Below are 18,302 nucleotides of genomic sequence, written 5' to 3' on the forward strand. Positions count from 1 at the left end.
TTATGGTATGCGGACCGCATCCTACTGTTTAGTACACCCCGTAAACCTATTTAATACCCGTTACAGTAAGGTAAGGAGAAACCCACTTTGTATGTACCACGGCAACAACTGCCATCTTACCAGTAACCGCCCAGCCTGGGAGTAAAACGCGCTGTGTACGGACTCCAGTGGGCCGGGTTCACACGTTCTTTACTTACTGGAGATACTGAAGTCCCTTATTGCACTCTCGTTAAAGTCAAGGGGATTTAATTCCTTTTAAAATGGTAGCAGGAGCCGATCGCGGCGTTCAGCTCGCATACATGCGCTTCGCTCCTAATATCGGCCTTTACCTTCCTGCGCTTAGGACTAACGTGCTTATTCCTCCCCTATTTATGTTCTTTTGCCAGGCTGCTCTCGTGCTGGTTCAGCTGAGGCCGAGTATTGACTTTTGAATGGTATGTTAAAGGGTAATCGTTTCTTATTATTTATAATGTTCGCTTGGCAGAGGTGATTTATGGTGTATAAACATGTCCTGTGATGTTGGTGGTATAAAGCATGTTCCCGGGTGGAATGTTGCAGAGCGTGTTACATACAATGCATGATGACAGACGCAGTGAGTTTACCCGTATATTATCTGTGGTGGTGAAACCGATTTATTTTACATGTTTTTGTGTCAGTACTGAAGAAACCCGAGGGCCAACGCTACGGCTCCTTAAGTCTCTATGCCTGTCTTATTTTACTTTGCACCAGATTGATATTTTAACATAATGCAGAATACAGCGTCTGCGTTACGGATGTTATGTATACACTTTATGATCCGGAGGATGGGCATGGCGTTGGACGCTAAGTGGATCAGCTGATTAATCATAAATCTGGCTGATGTTTGTATTCATTTTTTCTTTTTATTAGTGTATAAGGCCTGAGCAAATCCCTTGGCGAGCTAGCATTTTGTTTTCTGTGAGGTTAGCGGGGACGCGGTTCTGGTTTCACCTGGTTAAAGCCTGCTTGCTTGCTTGCTTTGTTTGTGTTGTGCTTGCAGTGTACGGCGATACGGTGTCAGTGGGTGCCAGGTAGTGCTGAGTGCTCTCAGCGTGGCTTCTCTCAAACAAATCTTCTCGCTGCGTTCTGCAGCCTCCGATTTCCAGAGCACGCTGCTTCTAGTTTACCATTTTCAGGAGGCAGAATGTTTAAATGCCTAATTCTCCTGCACTCAGTGCCTGCTGGGATGCAAGTAATGGGGATCTGTCAGCGTTATCATTAGTCCTCGCCGCATGTGGGGATTTGATAGAGAATCCGTCGTATGTTTTATATCCTGACCCGGTTTTTCCTGCTCGTCTCGTTATTCTGATCTATTCTTTGCTGATCAGGGTTACTCGGCATCCCAGCTGTTTCTGGATTTACATGACTTTGTGCTTCTCCCTCTGGTGTCTAATAAAAAGGAAGCCTTAGCTGGGAGGAAATATCAATTGATGTCTTCAGGGAAACAAATGTAACCCCTTTTTTGCCCTTGGGCCTGGACAGTGCTGCATAACCTTTCATTTTTGGCAGGAGAGAAAAACAACCGCCATTGATTTTGCTGGTTTTCAAGGTTTTCCAGAAAACCCTCGTTGACCCCGGCGGGAGTACAGTAGTGAGCTGCGCCCCCCCCCGTCCGTTGGCTGTCTTCATGTGCAGGCTGATTTGACGTTGTGCAGATGGCGCGAGGGCCTTGCTCAAATCCCATTGCTGGTTCCTTGGATGGTTGCCTGCCCAAGGCAGCAGAATTAAATTCTGGATTCAGCCAGGGAAGCCTAAATTGATTTACTTGATGTCATAAGAGGAGAAAGGTTCAATAAGCGGACTTTTTATTTGACAACGTGTAATGGAAATGCCTCCTCGCTTGTCTATATGCTTGGAGAATGACGTGTTCAGTTCCGCTGCTTAGTCTTAGTATGTTTCTAGCAGTCGTAATCTAAATCCCCGTTGATACTTTGAGAACACGTCCTGCCTTTCTGTGATCAGAGGTGACACATTCTGCTTCCATGTCTACAGAAACGGGGTTAAATAAACATACCGCGCGGCTCTGGCCAAGTGACTCCTACAAACATTGCATTGAAGACCAAGCCCTTGTGAACACACCCAAGAGTTACCTGTGAACCGCGAGGTTACGCTCGTCAGTCTAATTGTACTCGCTTAACGTTGAATGAAACCTGATTGCCGCATGGAATGCTGCATTTTCAAGGCTCCATCTTTGTTGTAATCTGTAATTATAAAGATTCATTTCTCGCTTTATGGCTGAAGAACCGGTTTCTCTTCATTTTTAGATTTACTATGTAGTGCAGGCACTAATATTGTAAAAATAGTGTTTTGATCAGTCCTTTGAGTGACCATACTAAATCTAACGCTAATAAAAACAGACCTGACTCCGCTACGTCTTTCCGACTCTGCGCTTGCTTCGAAGGGATGTTTGATGATGAAAGAAAAGGTGCGTTAGATGGTAACCGATAACCTGCAGTGCAGAGACGGGTCGAGCACACGGTAAAAGTGGTAGCAGTTAACAATTTTATCTTCCGTGCGAGGACAATAGGAAGTGAAACGGGCCCCATATGTTGTGCCGCGTTCAGGCTCTCTCAGCTGGCATTGTGGAAGAACAAAGTGTTCAGGGGCTGGAGGAGATCTGAATCTGTGAAAGCAATAAAGGATTAATTCACACAGCGTTTCCTCCAGGATCACGGCGGTTTAATCCTAATAAGGTGCTTAATACCAGATCCTGTCTCTGCTCGACGACAGCGCGCTCTTTCCCACCCCAGGCCCTGCAGCTCCACGTCGTCGTCGGCTGTGCTGGGACCGTTCCAGCGCGTGGGGTATTAGAAAACATAAATAGATGTATTGTTCGGGTTGTCAGTCTGTCTGATCGTCTCATCATTTTGAAAACATTTGCCAAGATGAGGGGAAATTGAAACCTGATCTGTTTGAGGAACTCCATGAGCTAGTGGTTTTATTGCCTGACTCTGCTGGCTGGGTGGCTTCGCGGCCTCCCTCCTCCCTCCCCGGTGCCAAGAAGTCAACAGAACACTTTAAAGATTCCCAAAGAAGATAAGTGAGGGTTCTGTGTCTGTTTAGCTTCATTAGGTCTGCAGCAGGAAGGCGGAAGGTAGGAGAGGAAGCAATGTTTAGATTAGAAGCGAACAAACCAGTGCAAATGTTTGCAGTATGATTCAATTTCAGGAAAGCGTCTGTAAGCAGCCGGCTGTTGACCTGTTTGGTGTTCTTTGCCGTGTGGGTTCTGTCATCTTGAAATCACAGATTGTATCGTTTACAGACCCGGTCGCCTTCGCGCTATATATGCCCACTGTCCGGCTTTCATTCCTGAACCGTTGCTCATCTGGTCTTCTAACCTGCGCTTAATATTTATTTTCGAATGCCTGGGCCGGGATAACGCCCAGAATACTGGGATCACTGCTAGGTTTTTATGTATAAGCCACAGCTGTCCAAACGGGTCATCCAAGGGACACCCTTATAGCAGCAAATCAGGCAGCCGTTCCGTATATGCGCACGTAGATTTTATTTCAGACTTACGGTTCCTGTAATTCAAACATTTTCCCATTCTTCAGAAATTTGGCAATCACAAGAATGCAAGGTTTAAATCCAGCGTATGAATAGGACAAACCTCTGTGATATCTGCCGGCCTTCAAAACACAATAAATAGAAAACTGTACAAAGAGACCTTCTGATCTCCGTTTGGTTGCCTCTATCCATCACGTTTTTTTTTGTTTTTTTTTTATTAAATGAAATTTGAATACATGTGGTTTCTTGGAGAGTAACATATTTAGGAATCCTGGTGATTTACACATTATGTGGACTGGGGTGTACTCTGAGTGAGAATGTGTGTGTGTGTATTTATGCTTCATTTTCGTAAGCAGCTCGGTCTTATGTAAAATGCATTAATTTACTTTTATTCTCTTTGAACAGAGCTTTTTGAAGCACTGGGGTTGTTGGAGTGGTCCAATTTTTCCTGGAACTGCGTGATAAATTCAGAAGACTGAAGCCCAGGCTCACTGTCTACCTTTCACGGAGGCCCAGCCGTGAGAGGACAGAAGAAGGCACGTGGCGAATCATGACGGCCGACAAGGAAAAAGATAAAGACAAGGACCGGGATAGAGAGAGAGAGAAACGGGACAAGACCCGCGATGGGGAGAACTCTAGACCCCGGCGCAGCTGCACTCTCGAAGGTGGTGCCAAGAACTACGCCGAGAGCGACCACAGTGAGGATGAGGACAATGAGAACAATGGTGCGACGGCTGAGGAGGCTGCCAAGAAAAACAAGAAGAAGCTTCCAAAGAAGAAGTCGCGCTATGAAAGGTCTGTTAATGGGGAGATCACTTCGTATGTCACGGAGGACGATGTGGTCTACAGACCTGGAGGTAAGAAATCATCCAGCTCGATGTTAAGCGTGCGCTGAATAATGTATAGAGATCCGTTTTCAGAAGAGTCGCGTAGCAGGAAGCAGGACGTGCCTGCGGTGGAGTGCGAGGAGAATATGTATAGAATGAAAGGCGTATATTTAAGTAAAAATAAATAGCTGTCTGTACTCGAGCAAGGCTGCGAAAATATTTAACGCTGTGCTTACTTTGAGGTGCTTGGGCGAGGAAAGCTAACCTCAATCTCCCAACTTGTTCTGGCTGTTGGCTAGTGATAAGCTTATATGGCCACACTGAGCATCATGGGAATGCAGCTGAATAGCACCTGGAGAACTGTGTGTTGGGGTATCATTACAAAATGCCCCATATTTATATATATATATATATATATATATTATATGTGTGTGTGTGTATAATCTGTTCATTTAGTTTTGGGGCTGGATCAAGTAATACCAGTAATTGGTTTAAATCCTCCTCACTCCTGTCCCATAAAATGAGGGATCATTATGAATTTTGAGAACAGGTTGGTATGGATCCATGTCCACAGTAGAAATCAGTTATTTACATTCTATACGGTAATGGTTGATTTATTATCTCCTGGAGTGATTAGTAGTCCCCCCCCCAATCATCCTCTGTTGATGAAAAGAAAAATGGTTTCCAATCTGGATTTGTGAAGAAAGGGTGGCGGCAGCAGCTTGTATGGAACCAGGATAAATCACTGCAGCTGCCTCGTGTCATTAAACTGCCTCGCACTTCACAGCATCGCAGCCCTTTCTCTGCATGAGACGGAGCTTAATACAAATAACATATTTAGCCTACTGGGGCTGGAGTGCAGCTTGCTGTTACGCTGCCTCTGGATTTAGAGGAATTTGTAAAGGTTACACAGATGAGGTTCTGAGTTTCCAGAGGCGGCCGCTTGGGGGTTTAGCGGTAGTCCTCCCGAGCCGGTCCCGAGCGTGCTCCCCGCTGCCGTGGCCTGCCTGCTGTATGCCACTAGTCGCCAGCCACTTCACTGGATCAGCAGGAATTCGGTCGCCAACCGGCACGTTAAGAAAGAGGATGATTTGGGGTTATTGTAAATTACCTTCATAGCCTCCCGAACGTGACTTAAAACCATAAGTTTGTCACTGACGGGCACCGTTCCCGTGTGTAACAGTTGCTCAACTTTTGGTCTTGATACGTTTTGGTCTTGATAATTGGTGTAATTGTGTATGCGGTGTGTGTTTATAAACAGCTATTGAGTTGTGAAACATTTGTTACACTTAATGGTTATTTCAGTCTGGCTTCCCAAGCGTGGCCTGGCTGGTCACCTCTGTGTAACCTTGGCTCTGCTGAATGCATATTATGCGTTACCGGCATGCATGGACATTATACACGCTGCCAGCTTATACGAGGGTTCCAAGAGGCTGACAAGACCCCCCCCAAAGACACACACGCACAAGTGTACACGTACACACGCACACACACGGGTAGAAAGCTCTCCCATCTTCAGTGGAGTGGTCGCTTTAAAGGGCCAGACCTGCCACAAATTGTGGGGTTGGGGCGGCACGCTGCAGCTTCTCCTGAGGTCTTTTAGCTTTCTTCTTCCTTAAAGGAAATGAATGCATAGAAAGGTACTAACAAAATACTTCGCAATGTGGTTTTCATTGGTGAAGCAGTATGGGACACCAAACGTCTGGTTAATTTGGGGTCTGTGGTGTACAAATGGTGTGCGTACTGTTATCCCTGGCCGTGGCCACGAGGATGGCTAGTGTGGTCTGGGAGAAATTGGAGATATTCACCAACATTCATTGCTTTTTGGTTGAGGATTCACACACGCATACGTAGCCCTTATTTCAGTTTTTTAACACCTCTTGTGTAATTGTGTGGCCTTGTCATGGTTTTGCATGTATCCAGTTAGCCCCCATTGCCCTCCCCAATCAATCTTTAATATTGCTGTTCACTATGGCAACAAATTGATTTATTGCAGGCTGCGCAGTGCAGAGCCCGGCTTCCATCCATCGCTGCCGGCGGATATCGATTCCCGCGGTCAGTAAGAACAGCCGTTAGCCGAGGCATTGCCGGCTGCGTCCTGATCACGGCCGCAGCGCCCGCGGAATACTTTACATTATATCGCTATAGGGGCTTGGAGTTAGTAGTTGGGGGTTACCTGTCGGTTTAGTCGTGCCGCGTGTAAATTAGTATATGTAAGGAAGGCAATAAGGTGACGTCCTCCATAGGGAAGTAAAGGTGACCCCAACTTTTGGAGGGCTTTGGAGATTGGTATTGGAGACGCATAGCTTCACCAGTAAGGAAAAGCACGTGTAATATATGTCATTCGGTGCAGCCCCTTTAACACATTATCTCGTTTTGGACAGGGATATTTAAATAAAAGATGATGATAATGGGGGGCAGCTCCATTAGGGGGCAGCAGGCTGTGTTGTGACATATTTTAGTACTCCCGGTATGTAGCCACTAGAGGGAGCAAGTTGTAATCTGTGTTGAATTAGGCTCAAGACCCCATCAGTAAAATACCATATAGAAGCCCCCCTTCGGGGCATTAACTTTCAGAAAGGGATTGTAGGCTACGATGTCGATGATCGGAAGAGGTGTAAGGTCAGAAAGGAGAATGAACATTGGTTATAGCGACTGCACCACATGGTCGCCTACCCCCCATTATGTGTTTATGGGGCATGTGTTCTCTCGGTATGGACCTTTTCCTTTAACTCTAGATTAAATAGTGTGCTTTATGAAGTAGAGGAAGTGTTTTAATGACTCTGACGGGATATGCGGGGTATTTAATATTATATGAGCACCAAGTAATTTGTATGGGCGTTGCAGGAGAGTGATGAAATGTCACGGTGAGGGGGTGTGCTGCACATTAAGGAGAGATGATACCCCCAGTGAGGCTAGGATTGGGAGTGATGGATTCCCTAATGGAAGATACAGCGAGGACAGGGGAAGCATTTTCTGTTGCACTCTCCATCTTCTTGCTCTTCCTTGTACTGCAGACCCCAGCCTGTGCCATGGGATGCATGAAGGGCAATTTCCCCGGCTGTATTAAATAATAATAATCTGCGTATGCCGTGTGAAATAGCCAGGCATGTTTCATGCTCTCTTATATTGGATTTTAACATTTCATGATTGCTTGTTTTTCTTTTACTGATGCTTCTGCCAGCGAAGAGCTTTAATTGTTGCCGCGATGATAAATCCGCTAATGGTTTAACCTTTCTGTATAGTCTGGCACACTGATCGTGACACGCGTGCGGGCTGATCTGCTCTCATCCCTCCATATCTTATTTTTATATGTTCTTGTTACATGTTCGTTGCCCCTTGGGGTTAATGAGTAAGGAAGCTGAATCTCCGCCAGCTCTGTTTATATCAATCCTTCCTTTGTCCTGAGCCGAGGCGCTGTGCATCATCATACTATCATGGCGGTTGAGGTTATAACCTCTGTTTCTCACCTCGTAACGGTATTAACCCCTTAGCCCCCGGCCCGGTGTATCGCACTCCTCCCCCGCCTTCCCTGCGCGTGCGGCAGTAGAGGGACATTAGTTAAATTGAAATACAGGAATTTGGCTCGTTCTCTGACAGCTATTGGCTCTCCCGTGTCGCTGACCCGTGTGTTTGTCATCCTTCCAGACACTGCCTTCTATTTCTCGTGACAGCCACACCAGCTGAGAAAGGCCAGGCCTGCCAGCAAGGAGCAGAGTTTCTAGGGATTGCCTAGGGGGCTGCAGGAGGAGGCCGCCTCTTTCTACTCCAGAGCTCCCGCGGCTGCTGCGCATGCAGGAGACCCTCGTTAGGTTTCAGCAGAGACCACCGTCAGGATAGACGCAGAGTTTAGAAACTATTCAGGTCTCCAGGATTTGTTCAGTTAAAGTCCTTGGTTAGTCTGGCAGCCGGTATGTAGCCTATGGCAGAGATAACGATGTGAACCCCGATCAGAGAGAGTGATAAATAGCCGCGTCCCAATTATTTATTATTTATTTTTGGCAATCTTTGTATTGTTTTTCCGTGTCATGCAGTCTTAACAAAACACCGTGAGATCTGACACATCAGATACTTTGTACCCAGTCCCCAGTGATGAGAGAGCAGACATGTTACATGGGTTGGCTGTCTTTGGCTAGTTGGACCTAAATGAACATTTTAACTTTTTGCGGAGGAAAGTCCATGGAAGTGGTAGATGCAATAAAATATTGAGAGATCCGGGTCTTGTCTGCAGGAGCAACGTTTGCTATAAGCTGTTTGGGATTCTTTGGGGTTTTTTCTGGTTCTGTATATGTATGTGTATATGTATACATATGTGTGTGTTTGTATGTATATGTTTATATGTAGACGGTGCTGTCTGAGACATGGAAAGCCCCCTGTGCCCGGCAGCCATTTTGTGATTGGCACGTCTGTGTGCAGCCATCCTTTTCAGGAAGCTGTTCCCATAAAAAATGGAGGTTGCCAGCAGCTGCCGGTGACATCCATAAATTGTTACACACAATGCCACGTGTAAGACTGTCCATTAGTCTGCCGGGAGAACAAAACATAGGCCTGCGGGTCATCAGGTGTACGTGACAAACCCCATAACAAGGACAGGTCTGACCGCAGCATGTTCACGGGGCGTGGACGCACCCCGGTCTGGGGCAGAATAATAGCACCTGTTGTACTGCGGTAACAAACCCCTGGTTGTAGGTGATGATGTGCGGCCCCCATGAACAGGGCTGCTTGGCGGGTATTATTCAGAAGGCTTTGTGAGCCGAAGCTGCTTATAGCTTGACAGATGGTGAGCTTCTCTCTCTGAGGCATCGATAGTGGTTGATGCTCCAAGTGTTCTTTCCTTATCCTCGCGGATCCTGCGGACGGGTAGAAGGCAGACGCTGCTGTCAGCGACTTATATTACTGTTCCTTTTCCCGTCAACTCCCATCACACCCTTTATTCGGACCCCTGCCTGGCGCCGGACCCTTTCGGACCCCTGCCTGGCGCCCTTTCCTCAGTAGTGCTCGGTGTTAAGTCAGGTGATTACGTTTGATTATTTTATACGCGTGGTTTGCTTGCGTATCGATGACATCACCCGTGACTTGCTTAAGACCTTTTTATCCATTTTAGTAGAGCGTTTCTTTAGTTCATTTTCTTTTTACGTGTTTTAGACCATCTTAGATCCTGGTTTCCTTTCCTTGTGTTTCTGATAAGAGGTTTGCGCGGTTTCTAAAGCCCCGTCATAATGTTAGTAAAGCGGTTATTTCTCCCGTAAATCCCTTTTTTAGTGTCACATGGGGGCTTCTGAGGGACCCTGATGATGTGTAACACCGCCGTATATAATGGTGACTTTTGGCGCTGCGCATCACAATCGCCTGCCGTCCTGGTTAGCGTACAATCAGGAGGTAGGCACCAGCGAGCTTAAACAGATGAAATCTACATTGTCGATGGAATATTAAACTCCAGCAGGGGAGGAATGTGGCGGAAATGGATTCCCTGTGATACTGGCTTATAATAAACTCATTTGCCGGAGGCACGAGCGCCGAGCCTGAACCATAAATCCTTGTGCATATTTCATGGGAAAGCAAATTGACTGCGTAGAGAATCCACAGATGAATGATGGTGTCCTTCACATGTGTGGGAGTGGGTTGTGTGGCACGCGAGGACGAGTCCCCGAGAAATATATATCCCGACGCTCGTCCTCTCCGCGTTTAACCGGTGCGGGGAATGATGGTGACATGAAGGTGACATAACGTTAAGGTCGCCATGCCGTCACTAGCATTAAATAGCGGATCTTAATAGCCTTGAGCAGTTAAGTAGGAACACGCTTCAGCCAACCCATTCCAAAGAAGATCTCGTGTTATATTATCCGGGAATACTTCTTTTTTGTGGGTTATTTCCCGGTTGGCTTTGCAGGCTTTTTTTATGATGGCGTCCCGTGTATTTTATAAGCAGCCTAGCTTTGGAGATCACGCACCCCCCTACAACCTCGGCTCCGATCACGCACCCCCCACCACCGCTCCGTTTTCATTGTGCCTGGATATTTTCGGCCATCAATTTCCCAAGAACAATGCTTCAGCCAGACCTCATTTCTGTTTGGCTTCAGAGCTGGGATGAGAGCGAGACGGCTGTAGTATTGTTCGGTGGAATTAATGCGGTATTGAGTTCTCAAACGGTGTGACAAGTGATCGCTGGCTGTATGAAGGAAAAGGGGCTCACGGCGGAGCTACCACAAACCTGCGCGCAAATACAATATAGAATGCAAAATGACACACAGAATGGTTTGGTGGGACAGAAGACATAACTCAATGGCTGGGTTTTTTTCCCTTTCCAATATGGCTTTAACAAATGTAATTTGCTCCATTGTTGGTGACCTTATTTCAGAGGGCTTTACATTGTGGAACGCCCCGAGGCGTTTGATTTGGGATGCCCTGCAGATAACGAGGCCACAGAATGTTTGATGCGGATATTATCCTGGATCGATGCCTTTAACGTTGGTCACAAAGAAGCCGACGTGTCGGCCCATTCTTTATATAGCATAGTCCGTTCAAAGAAGAAAGCCGAGGAGCGTTTAATGGGCTCCTCCAGAGCTGATTTTTAAAAGCAATTAGAGCAGCTTAATAAAACATATCTACAACAGAGGTGAGATTTTATTATCCTGTATACAGGCTTTTGGAATGGATCCGTGCACGGTAACTCTTTCATTCCCAGACGGGCTCGGAGTCTCTGCACCCTTTGTAGTAACAGGTCAGGGCCGTGGCTGAGATGCTTCTCTATAGATCTGTGTTTAGTTGGACGTATGGCGGTTGGTGAAATGTTTATTTGTATTTTGAGCGCCCAGCGTTAATGGATTTGTCTTTTTTCTTGGTTAAAGCCGTATGTGATGGAGTAGGACAGACTGGTTCACAACTCTTATCCCATGTGTGGTAGGACCATGAAGCCTGGCTGCAGAGAGACCTCGGCAATGGATGTGGGGACGTTCAGCACGTGGGTTAAACCTGTTGCAATCCTGGCGGAGCCCTGAATTTCAGATACAGTTCTAATAAAGATTTCCTGTTTTTGAATAAACGATGCATTTGGTTGGAGCCGCCTGCCGTACGGCTGTGTCCCGGGCGGTCTCGTACGGTTGAGCGCTTGGAGATAATGGCCTGTTTTGGTGTTGAGTACAGCGGGTCTGTGTACCCCGTGGCTGTGACAGCTGGCGTGGGTATCGGGGTGCATGTCAGACATTTAAACATTGGTGGCTGAAGTCATGGTCAGAAGCTAAATTGTTTGTGCAGTGAAGGTGATCCGGCTTCCGCTTCTTTCCCGTAGCCTCTAATTACAATCTCCTTTCGTGACAGGGCGGCTCTCGGGTCTCCATGATGGGCCCGCAGAGACGAGGTGTGATGTAGCGCTCTCGCCTGCTCCCGTACGGAGACATATCATTTGCAGAAGCTGAGGTGCTGTGATGGATATTTTCACTTATTTTATCTTGTAAATGAATTACACAAAGCCAGGTCACACCGAGCCAGCCTTTCCATTTTCCTTGTCGGCGGCAGACAGGCCTTTGATGGTTGGGAGATAAAATTATGAATTCAGACGCCTCCTGACTCTACGGCGATTCCAATCTCTGTTTGCTTTATAGCTCCTTTTATGAAATAAGGAGCAGTGCTGGAAAACATTGTATTCTTCCGAAGACTGAGACGCTGTCAGCGAATGACTAACAGACTGCACGGTGACAAGGACACTGCCAGGGCTGCTGAAGTATATTGCAGGGAATCTGGCAGATTTAATAAATGGCTTACGGCATCGGTATGGGGTCGGAAGACAATTGTTTTATTACTTCTTTCCCTGTTAAATTGCTCCGGTTGTGTTACTTAGGTTGTGCAAAGCCATTGTCGGGCGGCGCTGTCATTTATCCATGTGCTAACACAATATCCAGAGCCCAGAATTCTTGCCCGTTAACGCTTGCGCCCAATTTTTTTTTTTTACTGTATACAGAGTCTGCTATGAATATGAGCTTTTAAATTGTTGCTGCACCCCATGTCACGCAGGGATTGTCCGTGACAGCCGTCCTGCTCCTGAGCTTGTGCCTCTGCGTCGCTGTTTATGACGTGCGTTTGGGATGATTGAGTGGATTCTGGGAGTCGTGTTATTGCACCGGGTGCCGGTGTGGGGAGAGACCACCGGATAAGCTGCCCAGCCAAAGAGTAGCACTAATAGACTCGACAGAACGGTTGAGTCGTATAACTACAGGCGATAAACGACAACGAAGCCCTGGCCAGACTTGGCGCACAACCGCAGCTAGTAACCAGACACACGCGCACAGCCGCAGCTAGTAACCAGACACATGTGCACAGCTAGTAACCACAGGCGCACAACCGCAGCTAGTAACCAGACACACACGCGCACAACCGCAGCTAGTAACCACAGACACACGCGCACAACCGCAGCTAGTAACCACACACGTGCACAACCGCAGCTAGTAACCACACACATGCACAACCGCAGCTAGCAACCAGACATACACTCGTACATCCGCAGCTAGCAACCAGACACACACACACACACACCCGTACAACCCCAGCTAGCAACCAGACACACACACCCCTACAACCGCAGCTAGTAACCACACACGCACACTCCCAACCACAGCTAGTAACCGCACGCGCACAACCACCGCTAGTAACCACACACGCACACAACTACCTTCCTGTTTCCAAGAGACGTTTATTGGCATCATTGGCCGGACCCATCCTTGTTTACACCCTGACCATGTTTTAATAAAGTAAGGAGCCATAAAAGCATTCTGAATCGCCTGCCTGCTTTATACGCCAGTTGCTCGTACATTTTATATCACCGCATTTCTGCATCGGTGCAGGTTAAGGTCTGCCGTTTCACCGTCGTAAGGGAATTGTTAGTCTTTTCCCGCAGAGCGCGGCACAAGCTCGTCACCGCCGTGTGCTCTCAGCCTCTGTTGTTGAAATGTGCATATTGCTTACATAAAAAGATTAGGAAGTGCTTGAAGCGCTCTTCTGATGTGTGGTTGCAAACGCTTTTCCATGTAATGTAATTGAAAGGTGTGGTATTTCAAATTAAAGGGCCATTATGATGATGCACATATGGCAGGTCAAGACAAAGGGTTGGATTTCTGTAATAATGTTTATGGCTCTGTATTAAATTTCTTTCTCTCTCTCTGTTCCTGTCGCACCGCGCTTTGTTCATTCATCCTCTGTACAGATTAATAAATGTTGCTGGATAGTAATGATTTATTTATGTGGAGAGCGCTCTTGTGTTAGACAGATACTGTGTTGGCGACACGCATTCTTTTCCTGTCTCATGAAAAGGGAGCTGTTTGTTGGCGATTTGTGTTAATTCTCATTAATAAGCAGTTATCTCCTTTAAATCTTTTTGCTCCATTTGATTGGATGATTATGCTTATAATAACCCGTCTCCCTTGATCTTCAATTTGTGATTTAGCAATTTTGTCATAACCTTTGTTGTACAAACGACAGCGTTTCCGATATCCCTTACTTGGTATACATTGCATTCAGTGGGTGGAAAGAGAATGTAGATTGTGTGTGTGTGTGTGTGTTTGTTGTGTGTATGATCTTGATGATACAGATATATAAAACATGTAGCAAGAGTTTAGAACAGAGGCTCAGAGACTGAGATGTGAAGTCTTTAGTGAGAGGGTAGTAGATGGGTGGAACAGCCCCCCAACAGAACTAGCACAGGTTAATACAATGAGGGGATTGACAGACGCATACGAAAGGCACATAGATATCCTGAATGTGAGAGCAGACTGAGGACAGATTAAGGTCCAAGTCTTTATATCGGGTAAAATGGGCAGACCGGGTGGGCCGATGGTTCTCATCTGCCGTCATATTCTATGATGCTATTCTTGTCTGTAGCCCAATCTAATCTTTCATTAAAATGACCTTTTCTGAATCCCAAAACACTTCTCAATGTATGCGCCTTTTAATCTGGGTTTCTTTAAAAATATTTATTCGCCGCATACTATTTAGGACAGCTCGGCTCTTTCTTGGGAAGATCGGATTTTGTCTTCCTGGCCGCAGCTCTCTTTGCAGTCCGCTGTATCATTTCTACTCTCAGGTTTTTACTTAATTTAAAATAAATCTAACCCTTAAGCGCCTTTTTTGGAATTCCACGTTGAATGTGTTTGTGTTTTTCTTCTTGTCACTGTTGGGGTCTGCGTTTATTTGTAAAGGTCTGGCTTGGTCTTGGTGTTTGGAGTAGACCTGGTGCTGCTTCCACCGGTAACATAGTTTGTGTCCTCCTTTCCATTCCTGACTACGTCTTATTTTTTCCCCTCTATAGATTGTGTATATATTGAAAGTAGACGACCCAACACTCCATACTTCATCTGTAGCATTCAAGACTTCAAATTGGTAAGTTCCTTTGTTTTTTTTCTTCTTTCTTAGTCTGAACCCCCCTGTTTAACATTAATGTGATTTTTGAAGATGTACGGCAAGGTTGGCTTAAAACATTAGCCACCCTCAGTTCTATAAACATATTTAAGCGTCGGCTTGCATATCCGCCGTGTTTGCAGCTTTATGGGATGCGGCTGTATTAAGAGTCTCGCGCTCCTTATACCATTATCTCAGAGCGGGCCCTATTTGTAGAACACGATTACCAAAGGGAGCCGGCTGACTCGGCAGCTTTCGTTTCTACCCAGAGTCTCTATTTTTAAATAGTTCAGCGCTAAATCCCTGGCCGCAGGTTCCAGCCCGGCCCGGGAGCGAACACTTAAAGGCCAGGGTCTTGTTTGCAATGGGTAAATTGACTCCTATGTAAAGGGATTTAGACGGGGGTCCTAAATTGGCACCTTGCTGAAGTCCCCAAGGTCCGGCTCTGATAAGTGTCGGCTGAGAAGGCTGTTTTGAGTGTAGAGCGTTGCAGTTGTCAAATAATAAGTAGGTTATTGGAGGAGAATCGGCGTGTAAAGAACTCGGTGGTACGCGGATATGCAGTGTAAGCGGTTTGTGTTCTGACCAAAGGAAGAAGTCTTACTAACAAGACAAGCTTTAGGGCTGCTTCAAAGGGACGGTATCTCGAGAAGACACGCAGAAAAATAATTAGGGGCTTCAGGAGAGTTTTTAGATGCTAGACGGGGGCTACAATTCCCAATCTTCGTGGCATGATTGGCAAAGGTCTGTTGTGCGGGAGCACCGGATCTGGATTTGCCGTTAGGCCGTGTATACCCTTTACGTTATCGTCACAAAGAACATCACACCGCATCCTAAAGGTTTAGTACGAATGTCTCTCTCGGTGGGCAGGCTTGGGTACATGATTTGAGTTTCTGGAGTTTGTCTGGATCCATACAGGCTGCAGCCTTTGTTCGTTTTCGCCATAAATCCTCATCCTCCCTGCCTCTTGTTTTCTGCTTATTGCTTTCTCTTTGTCTATTGACATTGTCTTCCTTCTAACGATTCCCCGTTCCCCATTCCTTGCCAAGTATAAGTGCAGCGGCGTTGCTTCTTTCTCTCGCGGTGTAATAAAGCTTCTCCCGGAATCGTACCATTGTGCGCATTCGCCGGTACCTGGGACCTCCGATCCGAAGCGTTGGCGAAATGTTGTATTACGATGTGAGAGTTTCCATTCGGGGCAGAGCTTCCCGCTGACTTTCCATAATTGCTCAGGGATATTAACGGCAATAAAGGCCGACTCTGTTGTTGTCGGTATTGGTTTTTATGCCGCACATTAAAGCAGCCTGCAAAACAACATTAATCAGTATGCAGCGATACCCTGCGAGAGGCGGCACGTAGCATGAATAATGTGCTTTGAATATTGCGCCACGGATTAGAGGTTTCATCTGATCTCTGATATTTAGGTATCAGGTCTGCGCCCTGCAAAAGATGGAGTTCGCCCGGCCTTTAATTCCAGCTTTGCTGCGAGTGCTTCCCGATGGGGCGGAAATCCCGAGTGATAAAGTGACATGTAATCATTAGATTGAAAATAGAAATTTGATCTGGGGATGGAAGCCGTGCGTTCTGCTGTTGAATAACCTTCAGTAATCTGACAGCCGTGCTGTGCTGGGGGGGCGATCGGTTTACAGCTGAATGCTTCTGTTTTTACCCCATTATAGCACTAAACAAATTTAATAGGAACAAAAAGGTCCCTGCGCTTTGTGTTTCCATGTCTTCAGACTACTTCCCTTTCTCACCTCCCTACATATATAGATTAATAGATTATATCATATATATAATATATACATATACCTTTTAGTGCTGTAGGCAAGCCTTGTGCGTTGGTGTTACAGGCTGTCAATGTCTTGATAGATATGGATAGAAATTAGTTTTCCGTATCCCTAAAGTGATTGGTGGTATTCAAACCCTAAATGGCTCTGGGATTCCGTGTCGCATTCATCTCGGCCGGTGAAGTAAGTGTATGCGCGGAGGGTGAGCGTGGACCGGGGAGATAACAAACATAGACTGAGCGCACACAACGCATCATCACAAGCACATACGATCTCGTTATTGAGAATAATGTATGTGGTATTACACGTCGCTTGAATTGCGTTCAGTGTGTGGCCATGAAGGCCGTTACTCTGCAGAACGTTTGGAAAAGTCTTTTGACCTCTCTTGGCCCAAAAATAGAAATCACATCAGGGATTGATAGCTGGGATGCTTTGGGTACAAATGTCCCTTTCCTTTGACTTTCACACGCGTTTGACGTGGCGCTCACGGGTCAGTGGTTCATATTCATGTCATTTCTGCGTGAAACCCGGTACTGATAAATACTACACAGTTACCTGCAGGCGTGGGATTCACGCGTGTGGAAATTGAAGGTCATGCGTGTGACTGTAATACCCGGGCTGTTAGCTAATGGGCACCGCAGAACAGACGTATAAATGTAGAATAGTTACAGCGTGGATGTGGGGCGGTCATCGTCTTCTCCTGACGTCTGTTTATTAGGGTGATTAACGGTGCGGTATTGACTCCTGCTTAGCGTTGAGGTGAACGTAGGTTTGCTTAGTAATGATCTTTTTATTGCTTTGAAAGGAACGCTGTTGGCGGCTCAGAGATCCTCCCTGATGTCATACTTCACCAAAGTGATTTCTATTGATCTTATTATTTACTTCAAATCTCATTTGAGGAACATTTCATTGGTTGATTGAAGGTATCCAGGGTGCAGGGCTCCATCACATGTCTCATTTATACATGATCCACGACGCTTGTATTTTTTACTGAGTGGTTTTTGGGGTGGTAAAATGTGGCTTTAGGAAAAGGGGGCAGTAACGAGCCCTGGAGCAGGTGCCATTTTTAATTGCATCAGAAATTCTTGTCGGTGAAATAATCCCAGTGTTTTTGTTCTGCAAACCGGTGAAATCGGATCCAGTTGGCAGAGACCTCACTGCATTGTGCGATTTAATAAATCCCCGCCGGCACACAGATCGAACGCGGCTTAATGATAGAGCTGGCGTGCAGAAGAAATTGATTACAGGTTTTCAGACGGTATCATTAACGTTCCTTTCTGGAATATGCCGAGGGTAATAGAGCATTCTGTTTGGTTAATTTTGCTTATGTGGAACAGCATTGATTGCATTATCATCAGCGTTACATGTTGCAGGTGGAGGGCTGGGGATGTGTTGTCTTTGCCAGCCCTGTTCTCGCCTGTTTAGAGCGCTGTATAAATGCGGGGATTTTTTTTTTCCAAACAAAAAAAAAAAATATATACACTCCCAGGAAGCCTAGATTTGCTTTTCTGGTGTATATCTGCGAGGGTGGCGAGGAAGGGCCATGGAAGCCAAGGAAGGATCAATGATGCAGCCAGAGCCTTTCTGGAGAGAGAAGACAAACAGCCGTGTGACACGGGGGGTGAAATCACCCAGTGATGGAGAGCAAACGGCTGCCGCGCTCGCTGCGTTTAGCGGGATATGACAGATCAGCTTGCAGGTCGCTCATCCGCCGGGGATTTACATATTCTTCCAGCCTTTCGAATGCTCATGAAATCGCCCTCTGCACCCGCGC

At 46.4% G+C, this 18,302-nt stretch overlaps 1 protein-coding gene across 6 annotated transcripts in view; it reads left to right on the forward strand.

Moving 5' to 3' along the window:
- Window positions 1–18,302, forward strand: part of RERE (arginine-glutamic acid dipeptide repeats) — a 127,939-nt gene that overhangs the window by 54,514 nt on the left and 55,123 nt on the right. For all 6 annotated transcript variants that reach the window (XM_053452294.1, XM_053452292.1, XM_053452297.1 and 3 more), the window contains 2 exons: window positions 3,931–4,382; window positions 14,650–14,720. In XM_053452294.1, the coding sequence (XP_053308269.1) occupies window positions 4,076–4,382; window positions 14,650–14,720 (378 nt within the window). In that variant the 5' untranslated portion in view covers window positions 3,931–4,075. The remainder of the gene's footprint in view (window positions 1–3,930; window positions 4,383–14,649; window positions 14,721–18,302) is intronic.

This window comes from Spea bombifrons, chromosome 12 (assembly GCF_027358695.1).
Source record: "Spea bombifrons isolate aSpeBom1 chromosome 12, aSpeBom1.2.pri, whole genome shotgun sequence".
In the NCBI taxonomy this organism is placed as follows: domain Eukaryota; kingdom Metazoa; phylum Chordata; class Amphibia; order Anura; family Pelobatidae; genus Spea; species Spea bombifrons.